This window comes from Dermacentor albipictus, chromosome 7 (genome assembly GCF_038994185.2).
Source record: "Dermacentor albipictus isolate Rhodes 1998 colony chromosome 7, USDA_Dalb.pri_finalv2, whole genome shotgun sequence".
NCBI lineage: Eukaryota > Metazoa > Arthropoda > Arachnida > Ixodida > Ixodidae > Dermacentor > Dermacentor albipictus.
The window spans coordinates 85,960,359-85,978,688 of NC_091827.1; the positions used below are offsets into that span (position 1 = coordinate 85,960,359).

The 18,330-nt window shown below is 46.9% G+C and overlaps 1 protein-coding gene across 2 annotated transcripts in view; it reads left to right on the forward strand.

Annotated features, from left to right (window-relative positions):
• l(2)dtl (WD40 domain-containing protein denticleless) overlaps positions 1-18,330 on the forward strand; it is a 42,918-nt gene that overhangs the window by 9,356 nt on the left and 15,232 nt on the right. The window contains exons 6-14 of one of the 2 annotated variants that reach the window (XR_010563682.2): positions 1,554-1,619; positions 5,031-5,110; positions 6,247-6,323; positions 6,639-6,742; positions 8,723-8,830; positions 11,622-11,734; positions 12,821-12,910; positions 13,562-13,664; positions 17,527-17,646. Coding sequence is in view for 1 of the 2 variants with exons in the window: in XM_065428981.1 (XP_065285053.1) it covers positions 1,554-1,619; positions 5,031-5,110; positions 6,247-6,323; positions 6,639-6,742; positions 8,723-8,830; positions 11,622-11,734; positions 12,821-12,910; positions 13,562-13,664 (741 nt within the window). In the remaining variant the exon portion in view is untranslated. The remainder of the gene's footprint in view (positions 1-1,553; positions 1,620-5,030; positions 5,111-6,246; positions 6,324-6,638; positions 6,743-8,722; positions 8,831-11,621; positions 11,735-12,820; positions 12,911-13,561; positions 13,665-17,526; positions 17,647-18,330) is intronic. The other variant, XM_065428981.1, reaches the window with a different exon arrangement.

The window sequence follows — 18,330 nt, forward strand, 5'->3', positions numbered from 1 at the left end:
ACACTAGTCGCAACAGCATGCAAATATAGCCATTCAGCGATTTTCCAGAGCCTGACTTTTCAGTCTTGCTTGCTTATTTGGGCCTGCTAGCAGCACCGGCCAGTGAAACTTGGGGTGCCATTCATGAATATTTAACAAATGAATGTTGGGAATAGTGCTCAGGGTGGCTACCAACCGGGAAAACTGGGAATTCTCAGGGAATTTGAAGTCTGGAAATACTCAGGAAGTCTGTGCTTATATCAGGGAAAATTGGGTGTAATCTTTTTTAAAGAGAATGAAAGTCACAATATTGCTGGCTCGAGTAACAGAGTGGAATCGTGACGCTGTGTCATCGGCTGGAGGAGTTGCCAGTGTACAGTCAACGACCGGCTTTCCGGACGCCCGATAATTCGTACAGCTCGCAGTACCATCACCTACAACATAGAGTCGGTGTATAAGAACATCTGTAATTCCTGATGCAAGAACCCTTCGCTGTCCGATTTTCTGGACTTTCTGCCGTGAGCGCAAGTCCCAGATCGCATTAATCAAAGCCACCGCCGCCACCATTTTCATTATCTCGCCGCCTCGAACTGGCGCTCTTGCATCAGTGCTTGCATCGGATAGCGATGACGCGGTAGGGCAGGCTGCCCAATGAGGTGATCGTTGCGAAAGTGCTTGCATCGGATAGTGACAGCAGCGATGACGCAGTAGGGCACGGGAGGGGGTAATGGGGAGGGGCGCTTGCCTCCCCGCCTACATAGTTTTCTCACAACAGCTCGGCCATCCCCCTATTTTGATTTTTTTCATGCAACCCAGTTATAACAATGAAATTTTCGTGGCACCTGAATATTGTTATAGGTAGGTTTGACTGTATTGCAATGGCTAGAGGAAGTGTAAACCGAAAATAGTGCTGTGCCAGTGCTTTTTATTCTGATTAGACATCTTGGTTGCATTCATCAGACATCTTTCTGTTCATACTGGGACCGGAGATGGCGTGTGTGCACATGTATAAGGAACATGTACAGTGTCCCTTTCCACTCTTGATAGGCTTCACCACTGCACGGCAGATATGCTGCACCGCTTAGCACGCCTGTATTGCAGCGAAGCTCAGCATGTTGAATCACTCATTGCTTGCCTAAACGTATATAATTACATTTTCTCTCTCTCTCTTTCTGGGTCTTTTTTTTTTTTAGCGAATGGCACAGTATTTAAAACCACTGTTGGGAAATTCGAATATTCGCATGGCTGTACAACTAATGCATAATTTGATGTAACTATACCTCCACAAGTCGTAGTTGTAATATATGAAGTTCTCTGATATGCAGTGTTAAAGATCAAAAGCAGCTGCACTGTGCAACAGCGAGACTTCTATGGCCGCAACTACTTGCGTAGCTTTGGCGACATTGCCTGCTAAGTATGAAATGAAGTATGAGCCATTTGTTTTAAGTCGTCCAGGAGCTGCCCAACGACATTGCTTCCTGGTAATTTTAAATGATGTAGTACCGCAGTGCTACGTGATGTTCCAAATGATTGCCAAGTGGCTAATCTGTTTGTCCTTGCCTGTCTACCTGCAGATGTGTTTGCATCGGGATCCCGAGATGGTTCCGTGATGGTCTGGGACACTCGCTGCTCCGAACCTCGTGAGTCTCTCCCATGCAGAAATGGTTTGCGGCATTGCAGAGTTTGATGGGCCAGTTGTACTTACTGCAGTTTAGTTGGCTGTGTGTGCCTGCTGTTATGTATTAACTGCTCGTTTTTCTGTATTCCGTTCCTGGTCATTGGTTTCTGATGTAGCGCTCGCTTTTTAATGGCACCTTCAGACGGTCGTCTTCGACTGCTCTCAGGTACTTCTGAAAGTCCATCTTGTTCGTATGGTCGACAGGGGGCATCTAGCTATATTCACATACAGTCACCAACCAATAATTAGGACTCGACGGGTACCACCAAAACATCCGTATAAATGGGAGTCCAAAATACTGGTTTCGGCCAAAAATAAGTGACTTTATTCTACAAGTGGAAAGGTGCGCCGTATTCTCGTATCTTCGCTTTCAGAGACAGCTTCATTTTTGCATGACTACAGCCAATGAGCGATTTTTCGGACATGTCCGCTAGCTCGGACGCCTTCTTGGCACCACCTCGAGGGCCACAAAATGACCCAATAGAGTTAGGCTTATCTTCTACCGGTTCATACTTTCCCAGAAAACACTATCTTTCGGCACCATTGTTCAGTGCATTGCCGAACTGTGATTGTGTGATACATTTTCTGGCTGCTAGATCCCACGTAAACAAGAGAGTGTGCGAAATCTGCGCAATCGAGAACTAGCCACCCACTGCGGCAGCTTCACTGCAATACTCGCCCACCCATCTCGCATGTAAATGCCGTCATACTGTGTTTCATATTCCAGTACCAGCAAATCGCGTCCCAGATTCACAGCTATCGCACGCTATAGCGTAAGCATCTTCACCTATCTGTTCCACAGCGCATGGTGTCGATGGAAGTTTACTGCACACTTCTAATTGTCGATAACCCAAACACACCCTGGCTCCCTGCTGCAGACTGCGATGGTATGAAATGTTTTCTAGCCGCTAAATTCCATGCAAACAGAGAAAGCGCGAGGCGCGCGCTATCAGTAGCCGCCCAGCCTCGTAAGCTTCTTCGCAATCATCATCATCATCAGCCTGGTTACGCCCACTGCAGGGCAAAGGCCTCTCCCATACTTCTCCAACTACCCCGGTCATGTACTAATTGTGGCCATGTTGTCCCTGCAAACTTCTTAATCTCATCCGCCCACCTAACTTCTGCCGCCCCCTGCTACGCTTCCGTTCCCTTGGAATCCAGTTCGTAACCCTTAATGTCCATCGGTTATCTTCCCTCCTCATTACATGTCCAGCCCATGCCCATTTCTTTTTCTTGACTTCAACTAAGATGTCATTTACCCGCGTTTGTTCTCTCACCTAATCTGCTCTGGTTCTGCTTAGCTGGTGCGGAGTGATCTGGATTACCGTCTTGCTACTAAACTGACTGTGGTTTACGAGATCTGCGGCGATGTGTTGGGATGTAGCTCACGGGGAATCGAGGGCCCGAGAACATGTTATCCTTTTGACGTGAGCGTACTCGCAGTGCATGCTATGTCGTTGACCGGCAACGGCCAAGCGGCCATGAATTATACCTAGTGCCTACTGATGGCCTTTGGTGCCATTTTTTTTCAAACTTTCTTTCAATATATCAGTTGTGAAATGCTTTTTGTTGCTTTCTCAAAACCAGTTTTGATGGTGATGCCGTATTGGAGGTGCATTATCTCTGCTTCGACTTGTGCTAGCACTGTAATTATTTTTTGTTCTGGAAAGGCAAAGCTATGTAGAGTGCAAATATATGAAGTAACGTTCTTGTATTTATTAGAAAAGATTTAAGAAATGTTTTTTTTTTATGCAGTTCGATGGATTTCTGTCACTGAAGTTTGAAATGTTCTCATTTGATATAAAATTCAGTTACACCACACTTGCTTATTTCCACTCTTTGTTCCACATCATTTTCGTATGTCGATATTTATTATGCCATGTATAGTTTGGTAGATAGCTCACCTCTAGCAAATTATGGAATAACACTGAATTTCTTCAATTTCTGGAAAGTTATTTACTCTGCAAGAAAACTGGATGTATGTTTAAAACTAGCACAATTAAATACATGTACATAAACTCGGCAAGTTTAATCAAAATCAACAAAGAATTCTTAAAAAAGTTTTCATCCTTGCTTAATTTGGATCATACATTTTCTCGGTAAGCATTTGTTTTCTTGCATTTTTTTTTTTCTGAGAACATGAAAAAGGTTTTACTGTACATAATGTTCCATGAACAAAAAGTTGTGGAAAGTTGTATACCTTGTTATATAGAGAATTTCATTGTATTGAAGTTCATTGTATCAAAGTGTAACTGGGCCACTATCACTTTCGCAAGATTTTACGAGACTCTGCATCAGACTCGTTGAAGTATGCACCTGTGAGTCTTGGCACAGAACCGGAAAATGCTGGCGAATGTACTTGCCGACACATTCGGTGCCATGTCATACAAAATGTTGCGAGAATTATACTATCCTTGAAGCTGATCGTAGTCTAGTGCAGAATGATTTCACAGCATCCTTCAAGAAAACATTCTCTTTGTTGTGCTACTAAGCATGAGGGCGCAAGATCGAATCCATGCCGCGGCAGCCGCATTTCGATAGGTGTGAAATGCAAGAACGCCTTTGTACCGTGCACTGGGTGTACATTTAGGAAACCCAGGTGGGCGGAATTAATCCAGTCCCTCACTAGTGCGTGCCTCATAATAAAAGTGTGTTTTTGGCATGTAGAACTCCAGAAAAAAATTTTAATTAATAAATTTTTTAACACATGCTCTTCCACCGTATCATGATAACAGTGTTGCTGCGTCTGACAGCTCTGGCGGTAGGCTGTTGCGAACAGTTCCGTATCCGATTGAAACATGCATGCAAACTTTTTTAAACTATTTTTTTTCTTTCTTTTTTTTTTAAGAAGTGTTGCATGCTAGATTCCTGTAAATCTAGTACTTTAAGAATCTTTCGAATTCGTTTGCTATTAGATAAGACATCGAAAAATTAACGGTTGAATTGCCATGCTGCTAGAAGGCCAGCTTTATTTCCAAGATAAGCACTGTCTCCCTTTGCCTTGACTATAGTGTCTGCAAGTGACGTTCATTCCTGTACTACTCTCATACTGGATCGAAGAGCACACGTTATTCTCCATTGTTAATTATTCTTTTTTTTTTTCTGTGGAGCCATTTTGATACCTTGCAGACGTGATTGTCAGAGAGGGATCCGTGCATCGCGCTTGTCTGTTTGCAATGCCCGAACCTGGTGAGCGGCCCTTCGATGTTAATACTACAAACGCCTGCACTACAGCTTCCCTCGTAGTGTTGTTTATTCGGGATGTTGAACCCAGTCAGTAATGTTGAACAATCTATCGGCGCTTATTGCATTTCTTTTTCTGCTGATTTCGTTGTAAGGAGGGCTAACGGTATGCATTGCATGTTCCTTACAGAGGTGACCATCCCCAGGGTACACTGCACGGCTGCCGGACCCTTGCCCAGCAAGAGTAGAAACGTCATTGGCCGGAAGGTGGTGAGTGCTCGACAACTTGGCGTACAATGCGTATGAGCAGGACGGCATCGGGCCATTCATTTATTAGCGCTGATGAGGATAAATATTGTGGACTTCCCAGTGGCATCTCTTGCTTTAACTTAACCGCCAAGTGTCGCCAGCCTTTCACGTGCGCCGCCGTTCCCCGCTGCATCGTTCACACCAGTTTCGTTTCAATGGCTTGTGCTTCGGGCTATCCCGCATCCTTATTTTTGTTTTCACTGCTGTTGCACACTTGCGCCTGTACGCATCAGTAGCAGACTGCAGACAATGTCCCTCCCACTTGGAACCAGACGCTGGGATGACGTATGTTCCACTAGATGCCAGAAACTGATGGCATGAGTGAGAGAGGGGTGTGGAAAAGGAGGGCGGAACTTAACCTGGTTAGTCGAGAGACAGGGAGATAGTGTGAAGAACTGTCCAGCACTTGGTATTAGTAGCTTGAACTGTGTGTGTGGTAAGTTCATGCACAATACCTGCTGTGGTGTATCAGTGGCAGCCATAGTGTTTGGCTGCAGAGCAAGGGGCAGCGGGTTTCTAATCCCTGCTGCCGTGGCCACATTCTGATAGGTGTGGAATGCAAAAATGCTTGTGTTCTTAGAGGGAGCTGATGGACATGATGGCTATCCATCTGTTCTTAGATGGATATGCAGCTGGGCAGGCCATTTAACACATAGGGCCGATAACTGGTGGACCGTTAGAGTTACAGAATAGGTGCCAAGGCAATGGAAGCGCAGTCAAGGGTGGCAGGAAATGAGCTGGGTGGACGAAATTGGGAAATTTCCGGGTGCAACTTGGAATTGGCTAGCATAAGAGAGGGGTAATTGGAGATCGCTAGGACAGGCCTTCGTCCTGCAGTGGACATAAATACAGGCTGCTGCTGATGATTAAGGGACTCGAGGGCCCAAAATTAATCTAGAGCCTCACTATGGTGTCCGTGTGCGCTGCTTTGTGATGTTGAAAACCCCGCAATTTAATTTTGATATCAATTCACGTGCTAGCATTGGGGTTCTGCGGCACTCTGGTGACGGCTGACAGGATTCTTCCGAGCCAGAAAGTTTGGGAACCCTTTGCAATTTGCTCACTGCGTGTCTGCCTCCTGTTTCTGGTTGTTGCAGCTTAGAACACCCTGCAGCGTGACTGCCTGTGCGTTCCGCGACGAGCACTACTTGGTTACGTGCGCAGCGAACAATAGGTAGGTGTACCTTGAGTAATTCTTATGTGACTAGCCTTTTCTAAAACTGACATTGCAGGAATGACTGCGGATATGTGCCATTTGACGAGCCTTACTTGTTGAACGAGCAAACGAGATGCATGGCTTTATAACGTTGCCCACTGTCTATAAAACCTCCCCGCAGCCACTCGCATCCTCTGGTGCGAGAGTCAGTTTTCAGCTTTAGTGCTGCTCTGTAGAGGTGTCAAAACTGATTGGTCGTTTCTCACCAGCACCCTCACCAGTTTGTCTGGGTGTAGTGAACAAGCGTTGCACTTGCTCTCGACTTCCTTGCAGGGAAGTGAAGGTGTGGGACTTGCGGAAGAACTACCAGCTCTTCAAGAACGACCCCCGGCCAGTCAGAGCCTTTCCCTATGCAGGGCGGAGCAAGGCCATTCACGGCAAGTGCTCCTTCAGTGCTGTTACTGTCAGCTTGCACTTGTAGGTTGATTTCCTTAAGGACAGTCGTACAGAGGGCAGCAATACAGTAGACCCCACGAGAGGCTAGCATGAAGGTCCTTACAGTCCTTTACGGAAGTGTAGCTTGAAAGTTGATGCACTGAACAAATGGGAAAGACATCAGGGTTTCAGAAAGTTCCACACTTATCCATAGTCTTAAGGAGCACTCAGAATGTTGCACTGGTTCTATGCAGGTCCCACACACTGTGGGAATCGATGTAAGTGAAGCTTTCTGTGCTGTTCGCTTTGACGATAATTGGCAGTGGGCGAATGTTTAATTTCTTCAATGCTTTGTTCAACACAAGAGTGGTGAGTTGATGTGAAACATTACCTTGCGTGCACCACTGCTGTTTGTTTGCATAGTACACAAAGGAGGAGGTGTTTGCTTGAGACGTTGTTGTGTGCCATGTTTCATAACGTCGGAGAGGGTTGAGCATTGTCATTGCGTCATATTGGCACATTGCATCGTGGCAAAAGCATTAAACTTTAATTGGATTATGGGACTGTATGTGCCAAAACCACAATTAGATTGTGAGGCAGGCCACAGTGGCACACTCCGGATTAATTTTGGCACCGTGGTGTTCCTAAATCAAAGCGCGTGAGCGTTTTTTATTGCCCCCGTCGAAATGCGGCTGCGTTGGCCGGGATCAAATCCGCAACCTCGAACAATGCCATAGCCACAAAGCTACCGCGGCGGGCACAGTAGTGTCGATTTGACGTGCGACCACTTCCATTGTGTCGCCTAGACCCTGCGGTGTGCTTTACTGCGAGCGAAGAGTGGCAAGGCTGTTATTCAATCGTTTCGCGACTGCGTTGGTTCTACCTTTTCTCTGCCTCCTCTCTTACATTCCCTCTAGCTTCCCTCTTGATTTGCACTTCGTTAGAAAGGTAAGCGCCTGCAGGGGGTCACGGATAATGACAGCTGTCGAGAGGCTAATGTGGCAACGACCTGGGAGCTCCAGAGGGCATTGTGCACATTCGACGCGGTGCGGTCCCAACGAGTTCCTCGCGTCTTTTCTTTTCTGCCACGCTGCTTCCGTGTATATACGCGTTCTGAACCAGCCCCTGATTTGGCATGCCAGACAGCAGCAGTGAGAAAGTCGAAGAAAAAGGCAGAGAAAGCTTCGCTTTAAGAAGATCCATGGTGTGTCGTAGATGTCGTATCTAAGTTGAACTTATATGCCAGAGTGAATATAAAATGTTTCATGCTACAAGTAAAAAAAAAACGCATTTCTTTTTTTTTTTACATGTTAGAAAACGCATACACTGTCCACGGCAGCCGCATTTCGATGGGGACGAAATGCGAAAACACCCGTGTACTTCCTTAAGGTGCACGTTAAAGAACCCCGAGTGGTCGAAATTTCTGGAATCCCCCACTGCGGCATGCCTCATAATCAGATAGTGGTTTTGGCATGCAAACCCTGTAATTTAATTTAAAACACAAACAAAACGAAAAGACTGTTTCTATCGGCACTATACCATGTGTCAACTTTAGTTTCATAGCTTTGGCTTGATTGCCACAAAGCTTGCCTATGAATAGTATGCAACAGTTCACATTACTCGTGATTGAAGACAGCCTAGGACTGTAGCAATCTACCCAGCTACATCGCCTTGATAACTGATCGCTGCTTTGGTAGAACTGCTGTCGAATTATACCTTTCTTCATGAACGGTTTGTATCACCACATCGCCACCTCCGTTCATGTAATACGTACACTACCAGTGCCCTTGAATTTATTATAAATAAATAAACACGGGGTACTTCAAAGAAAAATCAATCAACTATTTGGTATTCAGCTTTAACACAAAGCTGCAGTACTTGTTTGCTTCCAATTGAGCATTTTTTTCAGCCGGTGCGAGAGAATGCATTGCAGCACTCTTGGTTTGAAAACCGTGTTTGACTCGTCGTCTGCACATTTCCAGGCTACACCAGCATGGTGCTGGACCAGTCCAGAAGGCGCGCCTTTCTCAACTGCACAGACCACAACATCTACGAGTTTGACCTGCTGGCCAGCAACACGTCTGAACCCTGTATGTTGCGCGCTGTCTTCGTTTTGCTGACCGAACCTCATCCTGCGAGTCGGCGAGCCATGTGCGAGAAACTAGCATTTGTCCGCTTGTCGAACTTATTTTTGCAGCCCCGTTTTCTAAGCGGTGTCGACCTCCCTGTCACTGAGTCAATTTTTGAGGCTGTGTAGCGCATAAGAACTATGCTCATGCGAATATCAACTTTTTTTAGTTTAAAGCAAATACAGTGCGCTGCGCTTACCGTCCACTGCGTACCGTCCAGTGCGTACCGTCCACTGCGAAGCTCCGTGACGAGGTACAGGGAACGTCCACCTCCACCAGATATGTTACGTAAAAAGACGCAGATGAAAAGCCATATACAAGTATATTTACAACGTAATATGCCGCACTTGGCCAAGAGGCAACAGCCCGCGCTAGCCTCCAATCGTCGTCGTCTTCTTACTGCTCGCCTCTTCGTAGTACTATAATTATTATTATTATTATTACGTACTATAAGTACGTAATACTATTCCGTAGCAATATCTTCCTAGGGTGGGGTGTAAGTAGGCGTTTGCAAGGGGAGATGACATATGTCCAACACATCCACGATGTTCTAAGCTCTGCAGAGACAGACACTGCCATAAAGGGGTTGCTATATGGGGTCACCATAGGGGTCAGATGCGTGCATGCTGGCTGGTCATGTTTGAGTCATTTGGCAACTGGCAATTTTAGGATCGAAATAACGAAACTCTGAACATGCCTGCCTGGAATTTCGGTTTGGATTGAATCAACTGTACTTGAATTAAAGATAGTCTACTGTATATGCACAAGCCTAGTGAAAGCAAAGGTCCAGATGTGTTATTGGTACGAACATGTGTACAGTGTGATTTATTGTTAAAGGGACACTATAGAGATAAACTATTTCAGCGGTATTAGTAAATTAGCCTTGTGCAAATATTCTGTAGAATAAAGTGCTATTCAGTATCCATTTTCGCCAGAGCTTTGGTATTTGAAGTTTTCTAAGTGTTCGAAACAAACTAATGTATGTTTAAAACCGAGTAATCTGCGGTTCTGGTTTCAGTGAGCAAGTCGCATCGCTAGCTCATAGCCAAGATAAGCCAAAGGCTGATTCATTTATAGTCGCCAACTTATTTCTCTGACATGGCCAATTCTTCAAACATAAATCCATAAACGGTGCTCGGAAGTTATAGACAGCGTAAGGTGTCTGGCTTAAATTTTCTGACATGATCGTCGAGCACGGTGTTGTTAAAAAATACGGCAGTCGTGAAGAGCGTGCCATTCAAGTTGTTTCCTGTGCTCGCTTTCACCGGGAATATGGTTTCTCAGCTTCACAGGCACCGATACCTGGCCAAGCAGCACTGATTAGGCCTAAACGCCAAGGCCGTATGTGACGCCATATTTAGGTTGCAAGGTCAAGCAGTGCAGGGCGGTTGCTGGTTGCAGACACATCGCTCTGCTTGTTTGGTGGTAAATAATTTTCAGATATGCGATGCCTTTGTAAAAAAGGGTGTCCACATATTGCGACATGAACGCACGAGGCTTAACATTGAGTCACATGATGAATGCCTGCATCTTACACATGTACCTACCGTAAAAATCGGACTATAGGTCGGACCGGAATATAGGTCGATCCCCCAACTAACGAATTCTCAAAATGAAAAAAAAATCTTTTTCAATGGCAAAAGTACCGAAAGACATGACACCCTTACCTTGAAACAAATGCGACTCAGGGGGTTGCACAATGGTGACAGTATTTATTTAAATGCTGCTCGCAAGTGCACCTGTGCCAAGTTTTTAGCGGTATCACGCAACCATCGACACGCGTGCTTGTAAACACCATATTAATGGCGCTGAGCAGCGAAACAAACGAGATACGCGCATGTGTACACATGCCCTTACTTTCGCTATTTTGCCACTCTGTGCCGTGATGATAAGGTGCTGACAAACACGCGGGTCGATGGTCGCGCGATACTGTTAAAAATTCGTCGGGTGTACAGTACACAGAAGGGCACAAAGTGCGCAAGCGCTACTCCGAATCAGAGCAACGCCTTTGATCAGAGTCGGATGACGAGTGCTTCTCGCTGCCCAGTCCATAGGCGCGTGCGATCTCTACCGCTTTCAAACGGATGCATTCGGCAGTTACAGGCAGCGATCTTACACGCAGCTCGCGGACGGACTCCGCATCCTTGCCTTTCAGTTCTGCAGTCCGCTGCGATCCGGCACGAAATGACATTTTCATTTGGTTGCTGCAAGTTGCAATACGTTGCTTTTGCCGCCGCCACTACCGAATGCTCTTTTCGGATACTTCAAGTTCACGCTGTGCCGCCAGGTTGCCGTGGGCTTCCGCGTACTCAATCGCCTTTTTCTTGAAGGCAACGGTGAACTGACGTTGGCTTCCGCTCCCGCTCAATTTGAAACAAAATGAAAGTGCAGCCTTTAATTAATATACGACAATGGAAACGCAAAATGCTGGTGCCACAGCGTCGTCACGCCGCCATAGACGCCGCGCTGCTGCTGATGGCCATGGCGAAGGCGGCTGTTTACTTTATCCGCCCATTGTTGCAAGACTTCCGTAGTTTTTCCGCCAATGTCCGGTATATAAGTCGAGAGTCGACTTTTCGCGATGGTCTTTTGAAAAAAAGTTCGACCTATATTCCGGTTTTTACGGTATTTTGTGGTTGCTGATGCTAGCAGGGACAAATGTCTCCCTCTAGCCTTTGTAATGTGGCCTACTATTGATAAAATGGAGTACAGTAATTGAGTGTTTGCCGGGCTTTTTTTGCCATCTACACAGTGAGGACCTACTGTGGACACAGCATAAAGAGCTTCTTTGTCAAGCTGGCCCTGAGCTGCGATGGCCGTTACCTGGCCAGTGGCTCTTCGGACTCGGCAGCGTACATTTGGCAGGTGAGTTTTTAAGGGGGGATGTGGCTTTCGCATCACGAGAAATGGTAAAAAAAAATTTTATTTTTTGAAAATTGAATTTTTAGTTTTTCTAAGTCTTTTTCTGTAAAAATTTAATCCCTGAAAAACCACGTAAAAGTGCTCTAAAAATGTCATCAGCCAGGGTGGTGAAAATTACGCGGAAATCACGAAAGAGCAGTGTTTTTTGAAGACACGATATCTGTGGAACGGTGTAACCGAGCGCTGCCATCTTGGTCTCATTGGAAAGCGCATTTCTCCGTCTTCAAATTTGACGCTTCAGCTATCTCCTCCGTAGAGAAACAACCGCAGAAAAAACAAACGATTGAAGGTCATGCTGGGGTCTGCGATTGGCCATGCCCTCCACGTGACTCCAGCGCGGATCGCCATTGGTGCGGCTCTCGCATTGTCTGCTCGGCTCTTTGCACATCGCAAGCTCTGAACAGTCTCCACTCTCCGTAATCTCGAAGAGTGTCAAAACTGACACTACGCAGGCATTACAGTAGCGGGCTTATCCCTCCGTTTGTGGGCGTGCCGGCGCTAAGCATTCAGAGCGTCGGCAACGCAGACTTTGCGACCAAGCTTCGCGCGCAGAATCATCAAATGCGCGGTTAAGCCTTTCGTCACTTGCTGTTTCGGAATTCGCAACCAAGCACATCACGCACGCAATTATTGGACCCGTGGCTAAGCATTTCGCTCACAGGCATCTCTGACTCGGCGATCAAGCACATCGCGTGAATAGTACGCAATGACTGGCAGATACACAATGTACTGCTACGGCTTAAGCGGGTACTAAAGGGTAACCGAGTAGGGGGTTTGTCTTAACTACATTTAATGAGAAACTACGGCTTGAGCGGGTACGGTTTGACAAGGTTCTACTGTATATACGTATGTATGGACAAATATATCTGCCATGGGAACTACAATAAACGCCGCTCAGAGGAAGAGACAAAGAAAGCTTTGCTTTGTGATCCTTTAACACTTATTGTTTAGTATCTATATTTTCACTAGTGATTATTCTCAACAATGCGAATTACACAATAATCATTGTGGCACCCATACCATGTTCAGGTGGGCACTCCAGGGTTTCCCAAGCTGCGGCTTCCCGGCCATGAAGGTGAAGTGGCCGTACTTGCCTGGGACGCCTCTCACCCAGCCAGGGTGAGTAGCCTCTCCCTCGCCCCCTCCCCCTCCCAGTGTGCCCAGCTCCATTCCTGGTGCGATAATTTTTGAAGGCGGTGTCACCGCCTGTCCTTTGTCCAACGTGGTTAGACAGGCCTGATTGGTATTGAAGGACAGAACATGTTAAAAAGAAGAGGTGGACAAAAATGTGCACATGCCTGCTAGTTTTCTGTAAAGTAATTTGGGCTGCTTCTTTCACTTCTTTAATTACACTCTTGGACTTGCAATAGGCCAGCCTTAAAGGCATGGTAAGCCAGGTAGTGCACAAAGGCGATATTGCTAGCAGCACTACTTGAAGATCCTTGCCCAAGCTTTGCTTGGCATCGTAGGTTTTTCTAGCATTTATACGGTGTTAGGTAATTTTTTTGACCAGCAATAACAATTAAAAAAGCCTGTTACTGTATTTTAGCGCTTGTAACCTGTGCCAGAAATTTGAAAAATTGAATAGTAAATTTAGGGTGCTAGTTGCTTGCAAATTTCGCTTGTAGGTGTGGCTTCACAGCAGCGCCTGCCGCGCTGCCATTTGGTTTGAACATCATCCGAGTCTATTACTAGCACTACAACTTCATCGTGACTCTCTGCTATTGTCGTTGACCTTGCTTGTTTTGTGTATGTGCGTTCTGTTTACAGCTGGCGACTTGCGGAGATGACTTTCGGGTGCTGCTCTGGGATGCAGCAGGCACGGAGGACACGACAGTGGACTGTACACGTGCCGAGGCGTTCACACTTACAGGTATGTTGCAGTTGTTGCATCCCGTGGCTTGCGCGCGTAGGCAGGCTCTTGCTCCACTGTCTTTCGAAACTGTCCTGTTGTTGACTGTAACTGCCACTTAGGAGACCATTGGTCAGCCTACTCACTCACGAGTACACAGATGCATGCTCATTCCACATTCATTTCACAGGCATCTGATAGAACACTTCTGTGTGCAGTGGTAACCCGGTTATACGTCCCCCAGTTTCGCGACGACCCGGGTCTTACGACGGATTAGTGCAGTCCCGGCTAAGTTCCCATAAAAGCAGTACATTAAGTACCTTGGTTATCAGACACGATGTTGCGCCTAAGCCACATTATAAGATGACCCACGTGAAGTGCGGGACCAAGCGGCAAACGAAAGTGCCGTGGGCCACTTTCCTCGTACCATATCTTCTCCTTCGGTAGGGGCCCCCTTCGCGTGCTGAGCGCTTGACCCCGCTCAAACGGTTCGCTCTTGCCTCGTCTCAGTGTTTGTTTCTCTTCCCTCCGCAGCAGCCGCCTATGCCGAAATAATGTCTACGCTCATTACAACGGACCATATTTCAACCTTAGTTCGCTCTACCCATTGTATTAATGCAACAAAGTTCGCTTCTAACGGACCGTGCTACAACGGACTATCGGCTACAGTGGACGAAATTAGTGGCAATCTTTGTCAAAATTGGGTGCATAAAACGGACTTGCGCCGGGTCGACACGGGCTAGCAACCGACTTGCGAGGGTCAGCCGACGATCACGGCTCAGTATATTGTGCGCGAGGCACGGGGGTGACAAGGGAAAGAGACGGGGTTCTACTCCGGTGGCTTCTGTTAGCGACACGGCCGGGCAGGCGCCACATCTTGAAAGTGGCTTGCGAAGTGCACAGAGTGCGCCCAGTGCCAGTAGCTTCATATGTGCTGTGCTTTCGACGCTTAGTTCGCTTTGAAGCGAGAGACCACACAAAAGTCAATTCGCTCACTGCCGCTGCCACACCTATCTTGCTTAATTTGCTATCACAATCAATGCTTCGCCTTTCAGGCAATATTGTGACTTACTTGTTTTTTACTTTGGACATTTGTCACTCACTCTTTGCAATAAAGTTAAACATCGCAACGAAAGTTTTGGAAGTGAGGTGTCTTGGATATTATGGACTTCGGATAACAAGGACTGTTTTTGCCGGATTATCAGGGTCCGTTGTAACGAGAGTCAGCTGTAGCATCTTTTCTTTTCCACAATCACTTCCTCTCTCACTTCTCGCTGGCGTCACCTCTTGTCGGGCTGGAGAAGCGTTCCTCTCCTTCCAGGTTCCTACTACCACAGCGGCAGATCACCAACAAGGTTGTGCATAGAAGTTTTTGCACAGGTTCTTTGTCGTGATCGTGCCGAACAGCAGTTAGCTGAGAAGTTTTGGGTTGTGTCGAGCAACGCCGACGCATGATGTCCCAAAAGCGAGCAGTTCTGTTACTCGGCACTGAGCTGAATGTCATCAAAGAGGCGGAAAAGCAGCATGGAGCTCCATGCTTGAGGCTGATGCAGAATTTGTCACCGACTATTTCAGGAGTTAGAACCTCGCCACGACCTTCACCGAGAACATTAAGGCCGATGACAATGTTGCTATCTGCGGCGAGGCAAGGTGTCGCTGGACGATGCCGTCGAGGCGGCATTGCCTCCTGCCCACACCGCTGTGACTTCTAACAAGAGCGACAACGCCAAAGCTGCTTCACCTGTGCCTACCACATTTGCTGATGTGCTGCAACACATAGACGGCATCTGTAGCTTCATTTGTTCACGCGACGCTGCAGAGGACTCCCTATTGGGCGTTGCCCAACTCGAGCGAAAACTCTTGCTTCTCGGATCGAATAAGGTTCAAAAGAAACTTGCCAATTTTTTCTTGAAGTGTGGAGAACCTTCGAGCACACAGTGTGCCATGGTTCATCCCGGCTGGCGGGAATAGCAGCAGTAGATCGCAGTACAAGGTGGTTTGTTTTAATAAAGCATGACGGGCACCTGTACGGCAGTGTTCTTTTCGCTGTTAGTCTATTCATGCTTAAAGAAGGGAATTGCGCTAAAAAAGATTCCCTTCTTTAAGTATGTACGACCGACTCGCCCAACAACGTGCTCTCCTGAGTCTATTCATGATTTTGGTTTCCAAGCCCTGCAGAGTATTACCGTATTTATCCGCGTAATGGACGCACTTTTTTTCCCAATATACTGAAGCAAATTTGGGGGGTGCATTCATTGTGCGGGGTGAATTTCGTGGCGTCATTTTCGAAACCGCAAAAATTGAAAAGTAAGGCAGTAATGATTTCAAACATGCATCATATAACTTCTCTTTGCAGTAAAAATATGTGTACCATTTTCGAACCGAAAGTTAACTCTGCATTAGAGCCGCCAGACCTGCCGTTCAGGTCGCTGGTCGCTTCTTTCACATTGTAGTTCCACCATAGAATAAACAACCAACGGGTCAGCCGCAAGAAGTCGGGGCAGCGAAACTGAATGTGCGCTCCGAACAGCGATCCCCAATCGCGCCCGAGCTCATCCTCACATGCCACTTCCAGCCGTCTGTCATTATCGCAAGCATCACATTGAAGCGCGCACCCGTTTCGACAAGCATGCTGTATGGGTCTCTTTCCTCAAACGGCCTGCTCGTTGGCACGTCAAAGTTCATTGGTGTCTGATAAGTGTTTACGTTTTGTGAGCAGATAAACTCTGCGTCCCGCAACAGGCGTATGACTGGACTTAAGGCCGATCATACACATCGAAACCCAAGGCTGGCAGAAAAGCGAGCCACAGACTCGCAAATTTGACACTATGCCAACTGTGTCGACCGAATGCCAACCACCCCTTCTTCCTCCCCCGCGCCATGCCTGGCTGCGCATCCCGCGAGCTCCCTCCTATTATGTCAGCATAAAAAAAGTAAACTGCGTACATTGCAGAGAGCCAGTTGCGTTTTTTCCGCTCTCGCATCAATGAGGTGCCCTTGTGCCAGCACTGGCAGAAAGGATGCGTTAAGCATTAAGTGTGCTTGCTTTAAATACATGTGCAAGAGTCGAAAGATTGTAAACTCTCCGAAAAACGACAGCACGGCTGTTCGATCGTGGGACTGCACAGTAGCAAAGTTGAGGGTGCATTCATTACGCCGACTTTTTCGAGACTAATCTGAGGGTGCGTTCATTATGCGAATGCGTTCATTACACCAGTAAATAGGGTAGTTTGTAGTTTACATTGAAGTTCCTCGTAAATCTGTCACACTAACAGGGTTTTTTGTAGGCATAAGTTTTGTTGTTTGGATATTACAGTAATTTTTTGTGGTGGAGCACCATATAACAGGTGAGCACCAGTGACCACACTGGAATGTACAATGAGTCGTGTTAAAATAGTTGGCACATTTGACCCGTAGATCAGAATTCGACAATCGTGCTTGCTGCAGCTGTTATGCCCCGACCGTTGCTTGTCTTTCTTGGCACTAGTTCACTCACTAAAGAAAAAGATTCGTGACTTGCAGTTTTAGCACTGATTGCTTCTTTACCGTAACTACAATGTGACAGTGCTTCCCAGCCTTAACAATTTTGGTGGTTGGCCTGGATTCGAGTGAATACGTTGGGTTTCTTGTTGCTGCCGTCCTATCTGTTTGTGCATTTGGGCCCTCCAAATCCCTGCCCGTCTGTCAACCGCAACTGACTTACCCTTTTGCAGTACACAGCTGACCTCGAGTTTCTCGACCTCTCGATGCCATCGGCTTTCGGTGGCTGCTTGCTGCTTTTTCGCCAATGCTCTGTTGGCCCATGCAGCCTTTTTTTTTTTTATCTGTGCAACCTTTGACGCTTGTTGCAACCTCTTGCATGCCCCTGCACGCCCCTGACAAGGTCGCCGTTACCGACGGTTTCTGCACACCTTTGATCCATGACTGCAGCGTGGCACCCAGCGATGCTCTTGCGCAATGCCATGTCTGCTGCTTGCAAAGCCGTGAAGGAATGGATGTAGCGGTATGCACCACTTTGCGATCTTCTGTCTAGACAGCAACTTGCATGTTTTGAGTATTACGTGCTCTACGCTTTCATTTCACGGCACTTCTCATTTTTTTGCAGAGTCACTTGTCACATTTCTCAGTAGCGTCTCCTTTTCATCTGTGGTGTTCTGATCCACAAAATGTTGCTTTGATTTTCCATTCTCTCCTTTGAGCATTTATTTGCGTGTGCGCTGATTTAGGTGTGTGACTCTCAATAGTAACAAACATGTGGGCAAATATGTAGCGCAGTGTCTCCTGAATTGCCAACACTGTAGGTGGCAGGTACTCTCACTTATACATTGAGTGTCCTACTAAGAAATGCCACAGATTTCTTGTGTACCACCTGTGTCAGTTTTATACAGTAACGTGATCAAGCGTGCCCTAGGGGGTGGGTGAGAGGGCCAGGCGAGTGCAGGTCTTCTCATGCTCTGCCGTGGCTGGGTGTGCCAAGTTGGATGGCCGCGCTGTTTGCGCTGTGTTTTCCCGCGCCAGTGCCTTATCGCGCAGCGTTCCTATGGCGCACAATCTCTGTTGGTACAAGGTTCAACCAGGTTGACGGGGCCAATCCAAACAGCTAACGAAATGCAGACAGATGGAACAACAAAAGCAGCGCGTATGGAATGCATGAATGCACGTATGAAGATAGGGCCGATTGGCCACC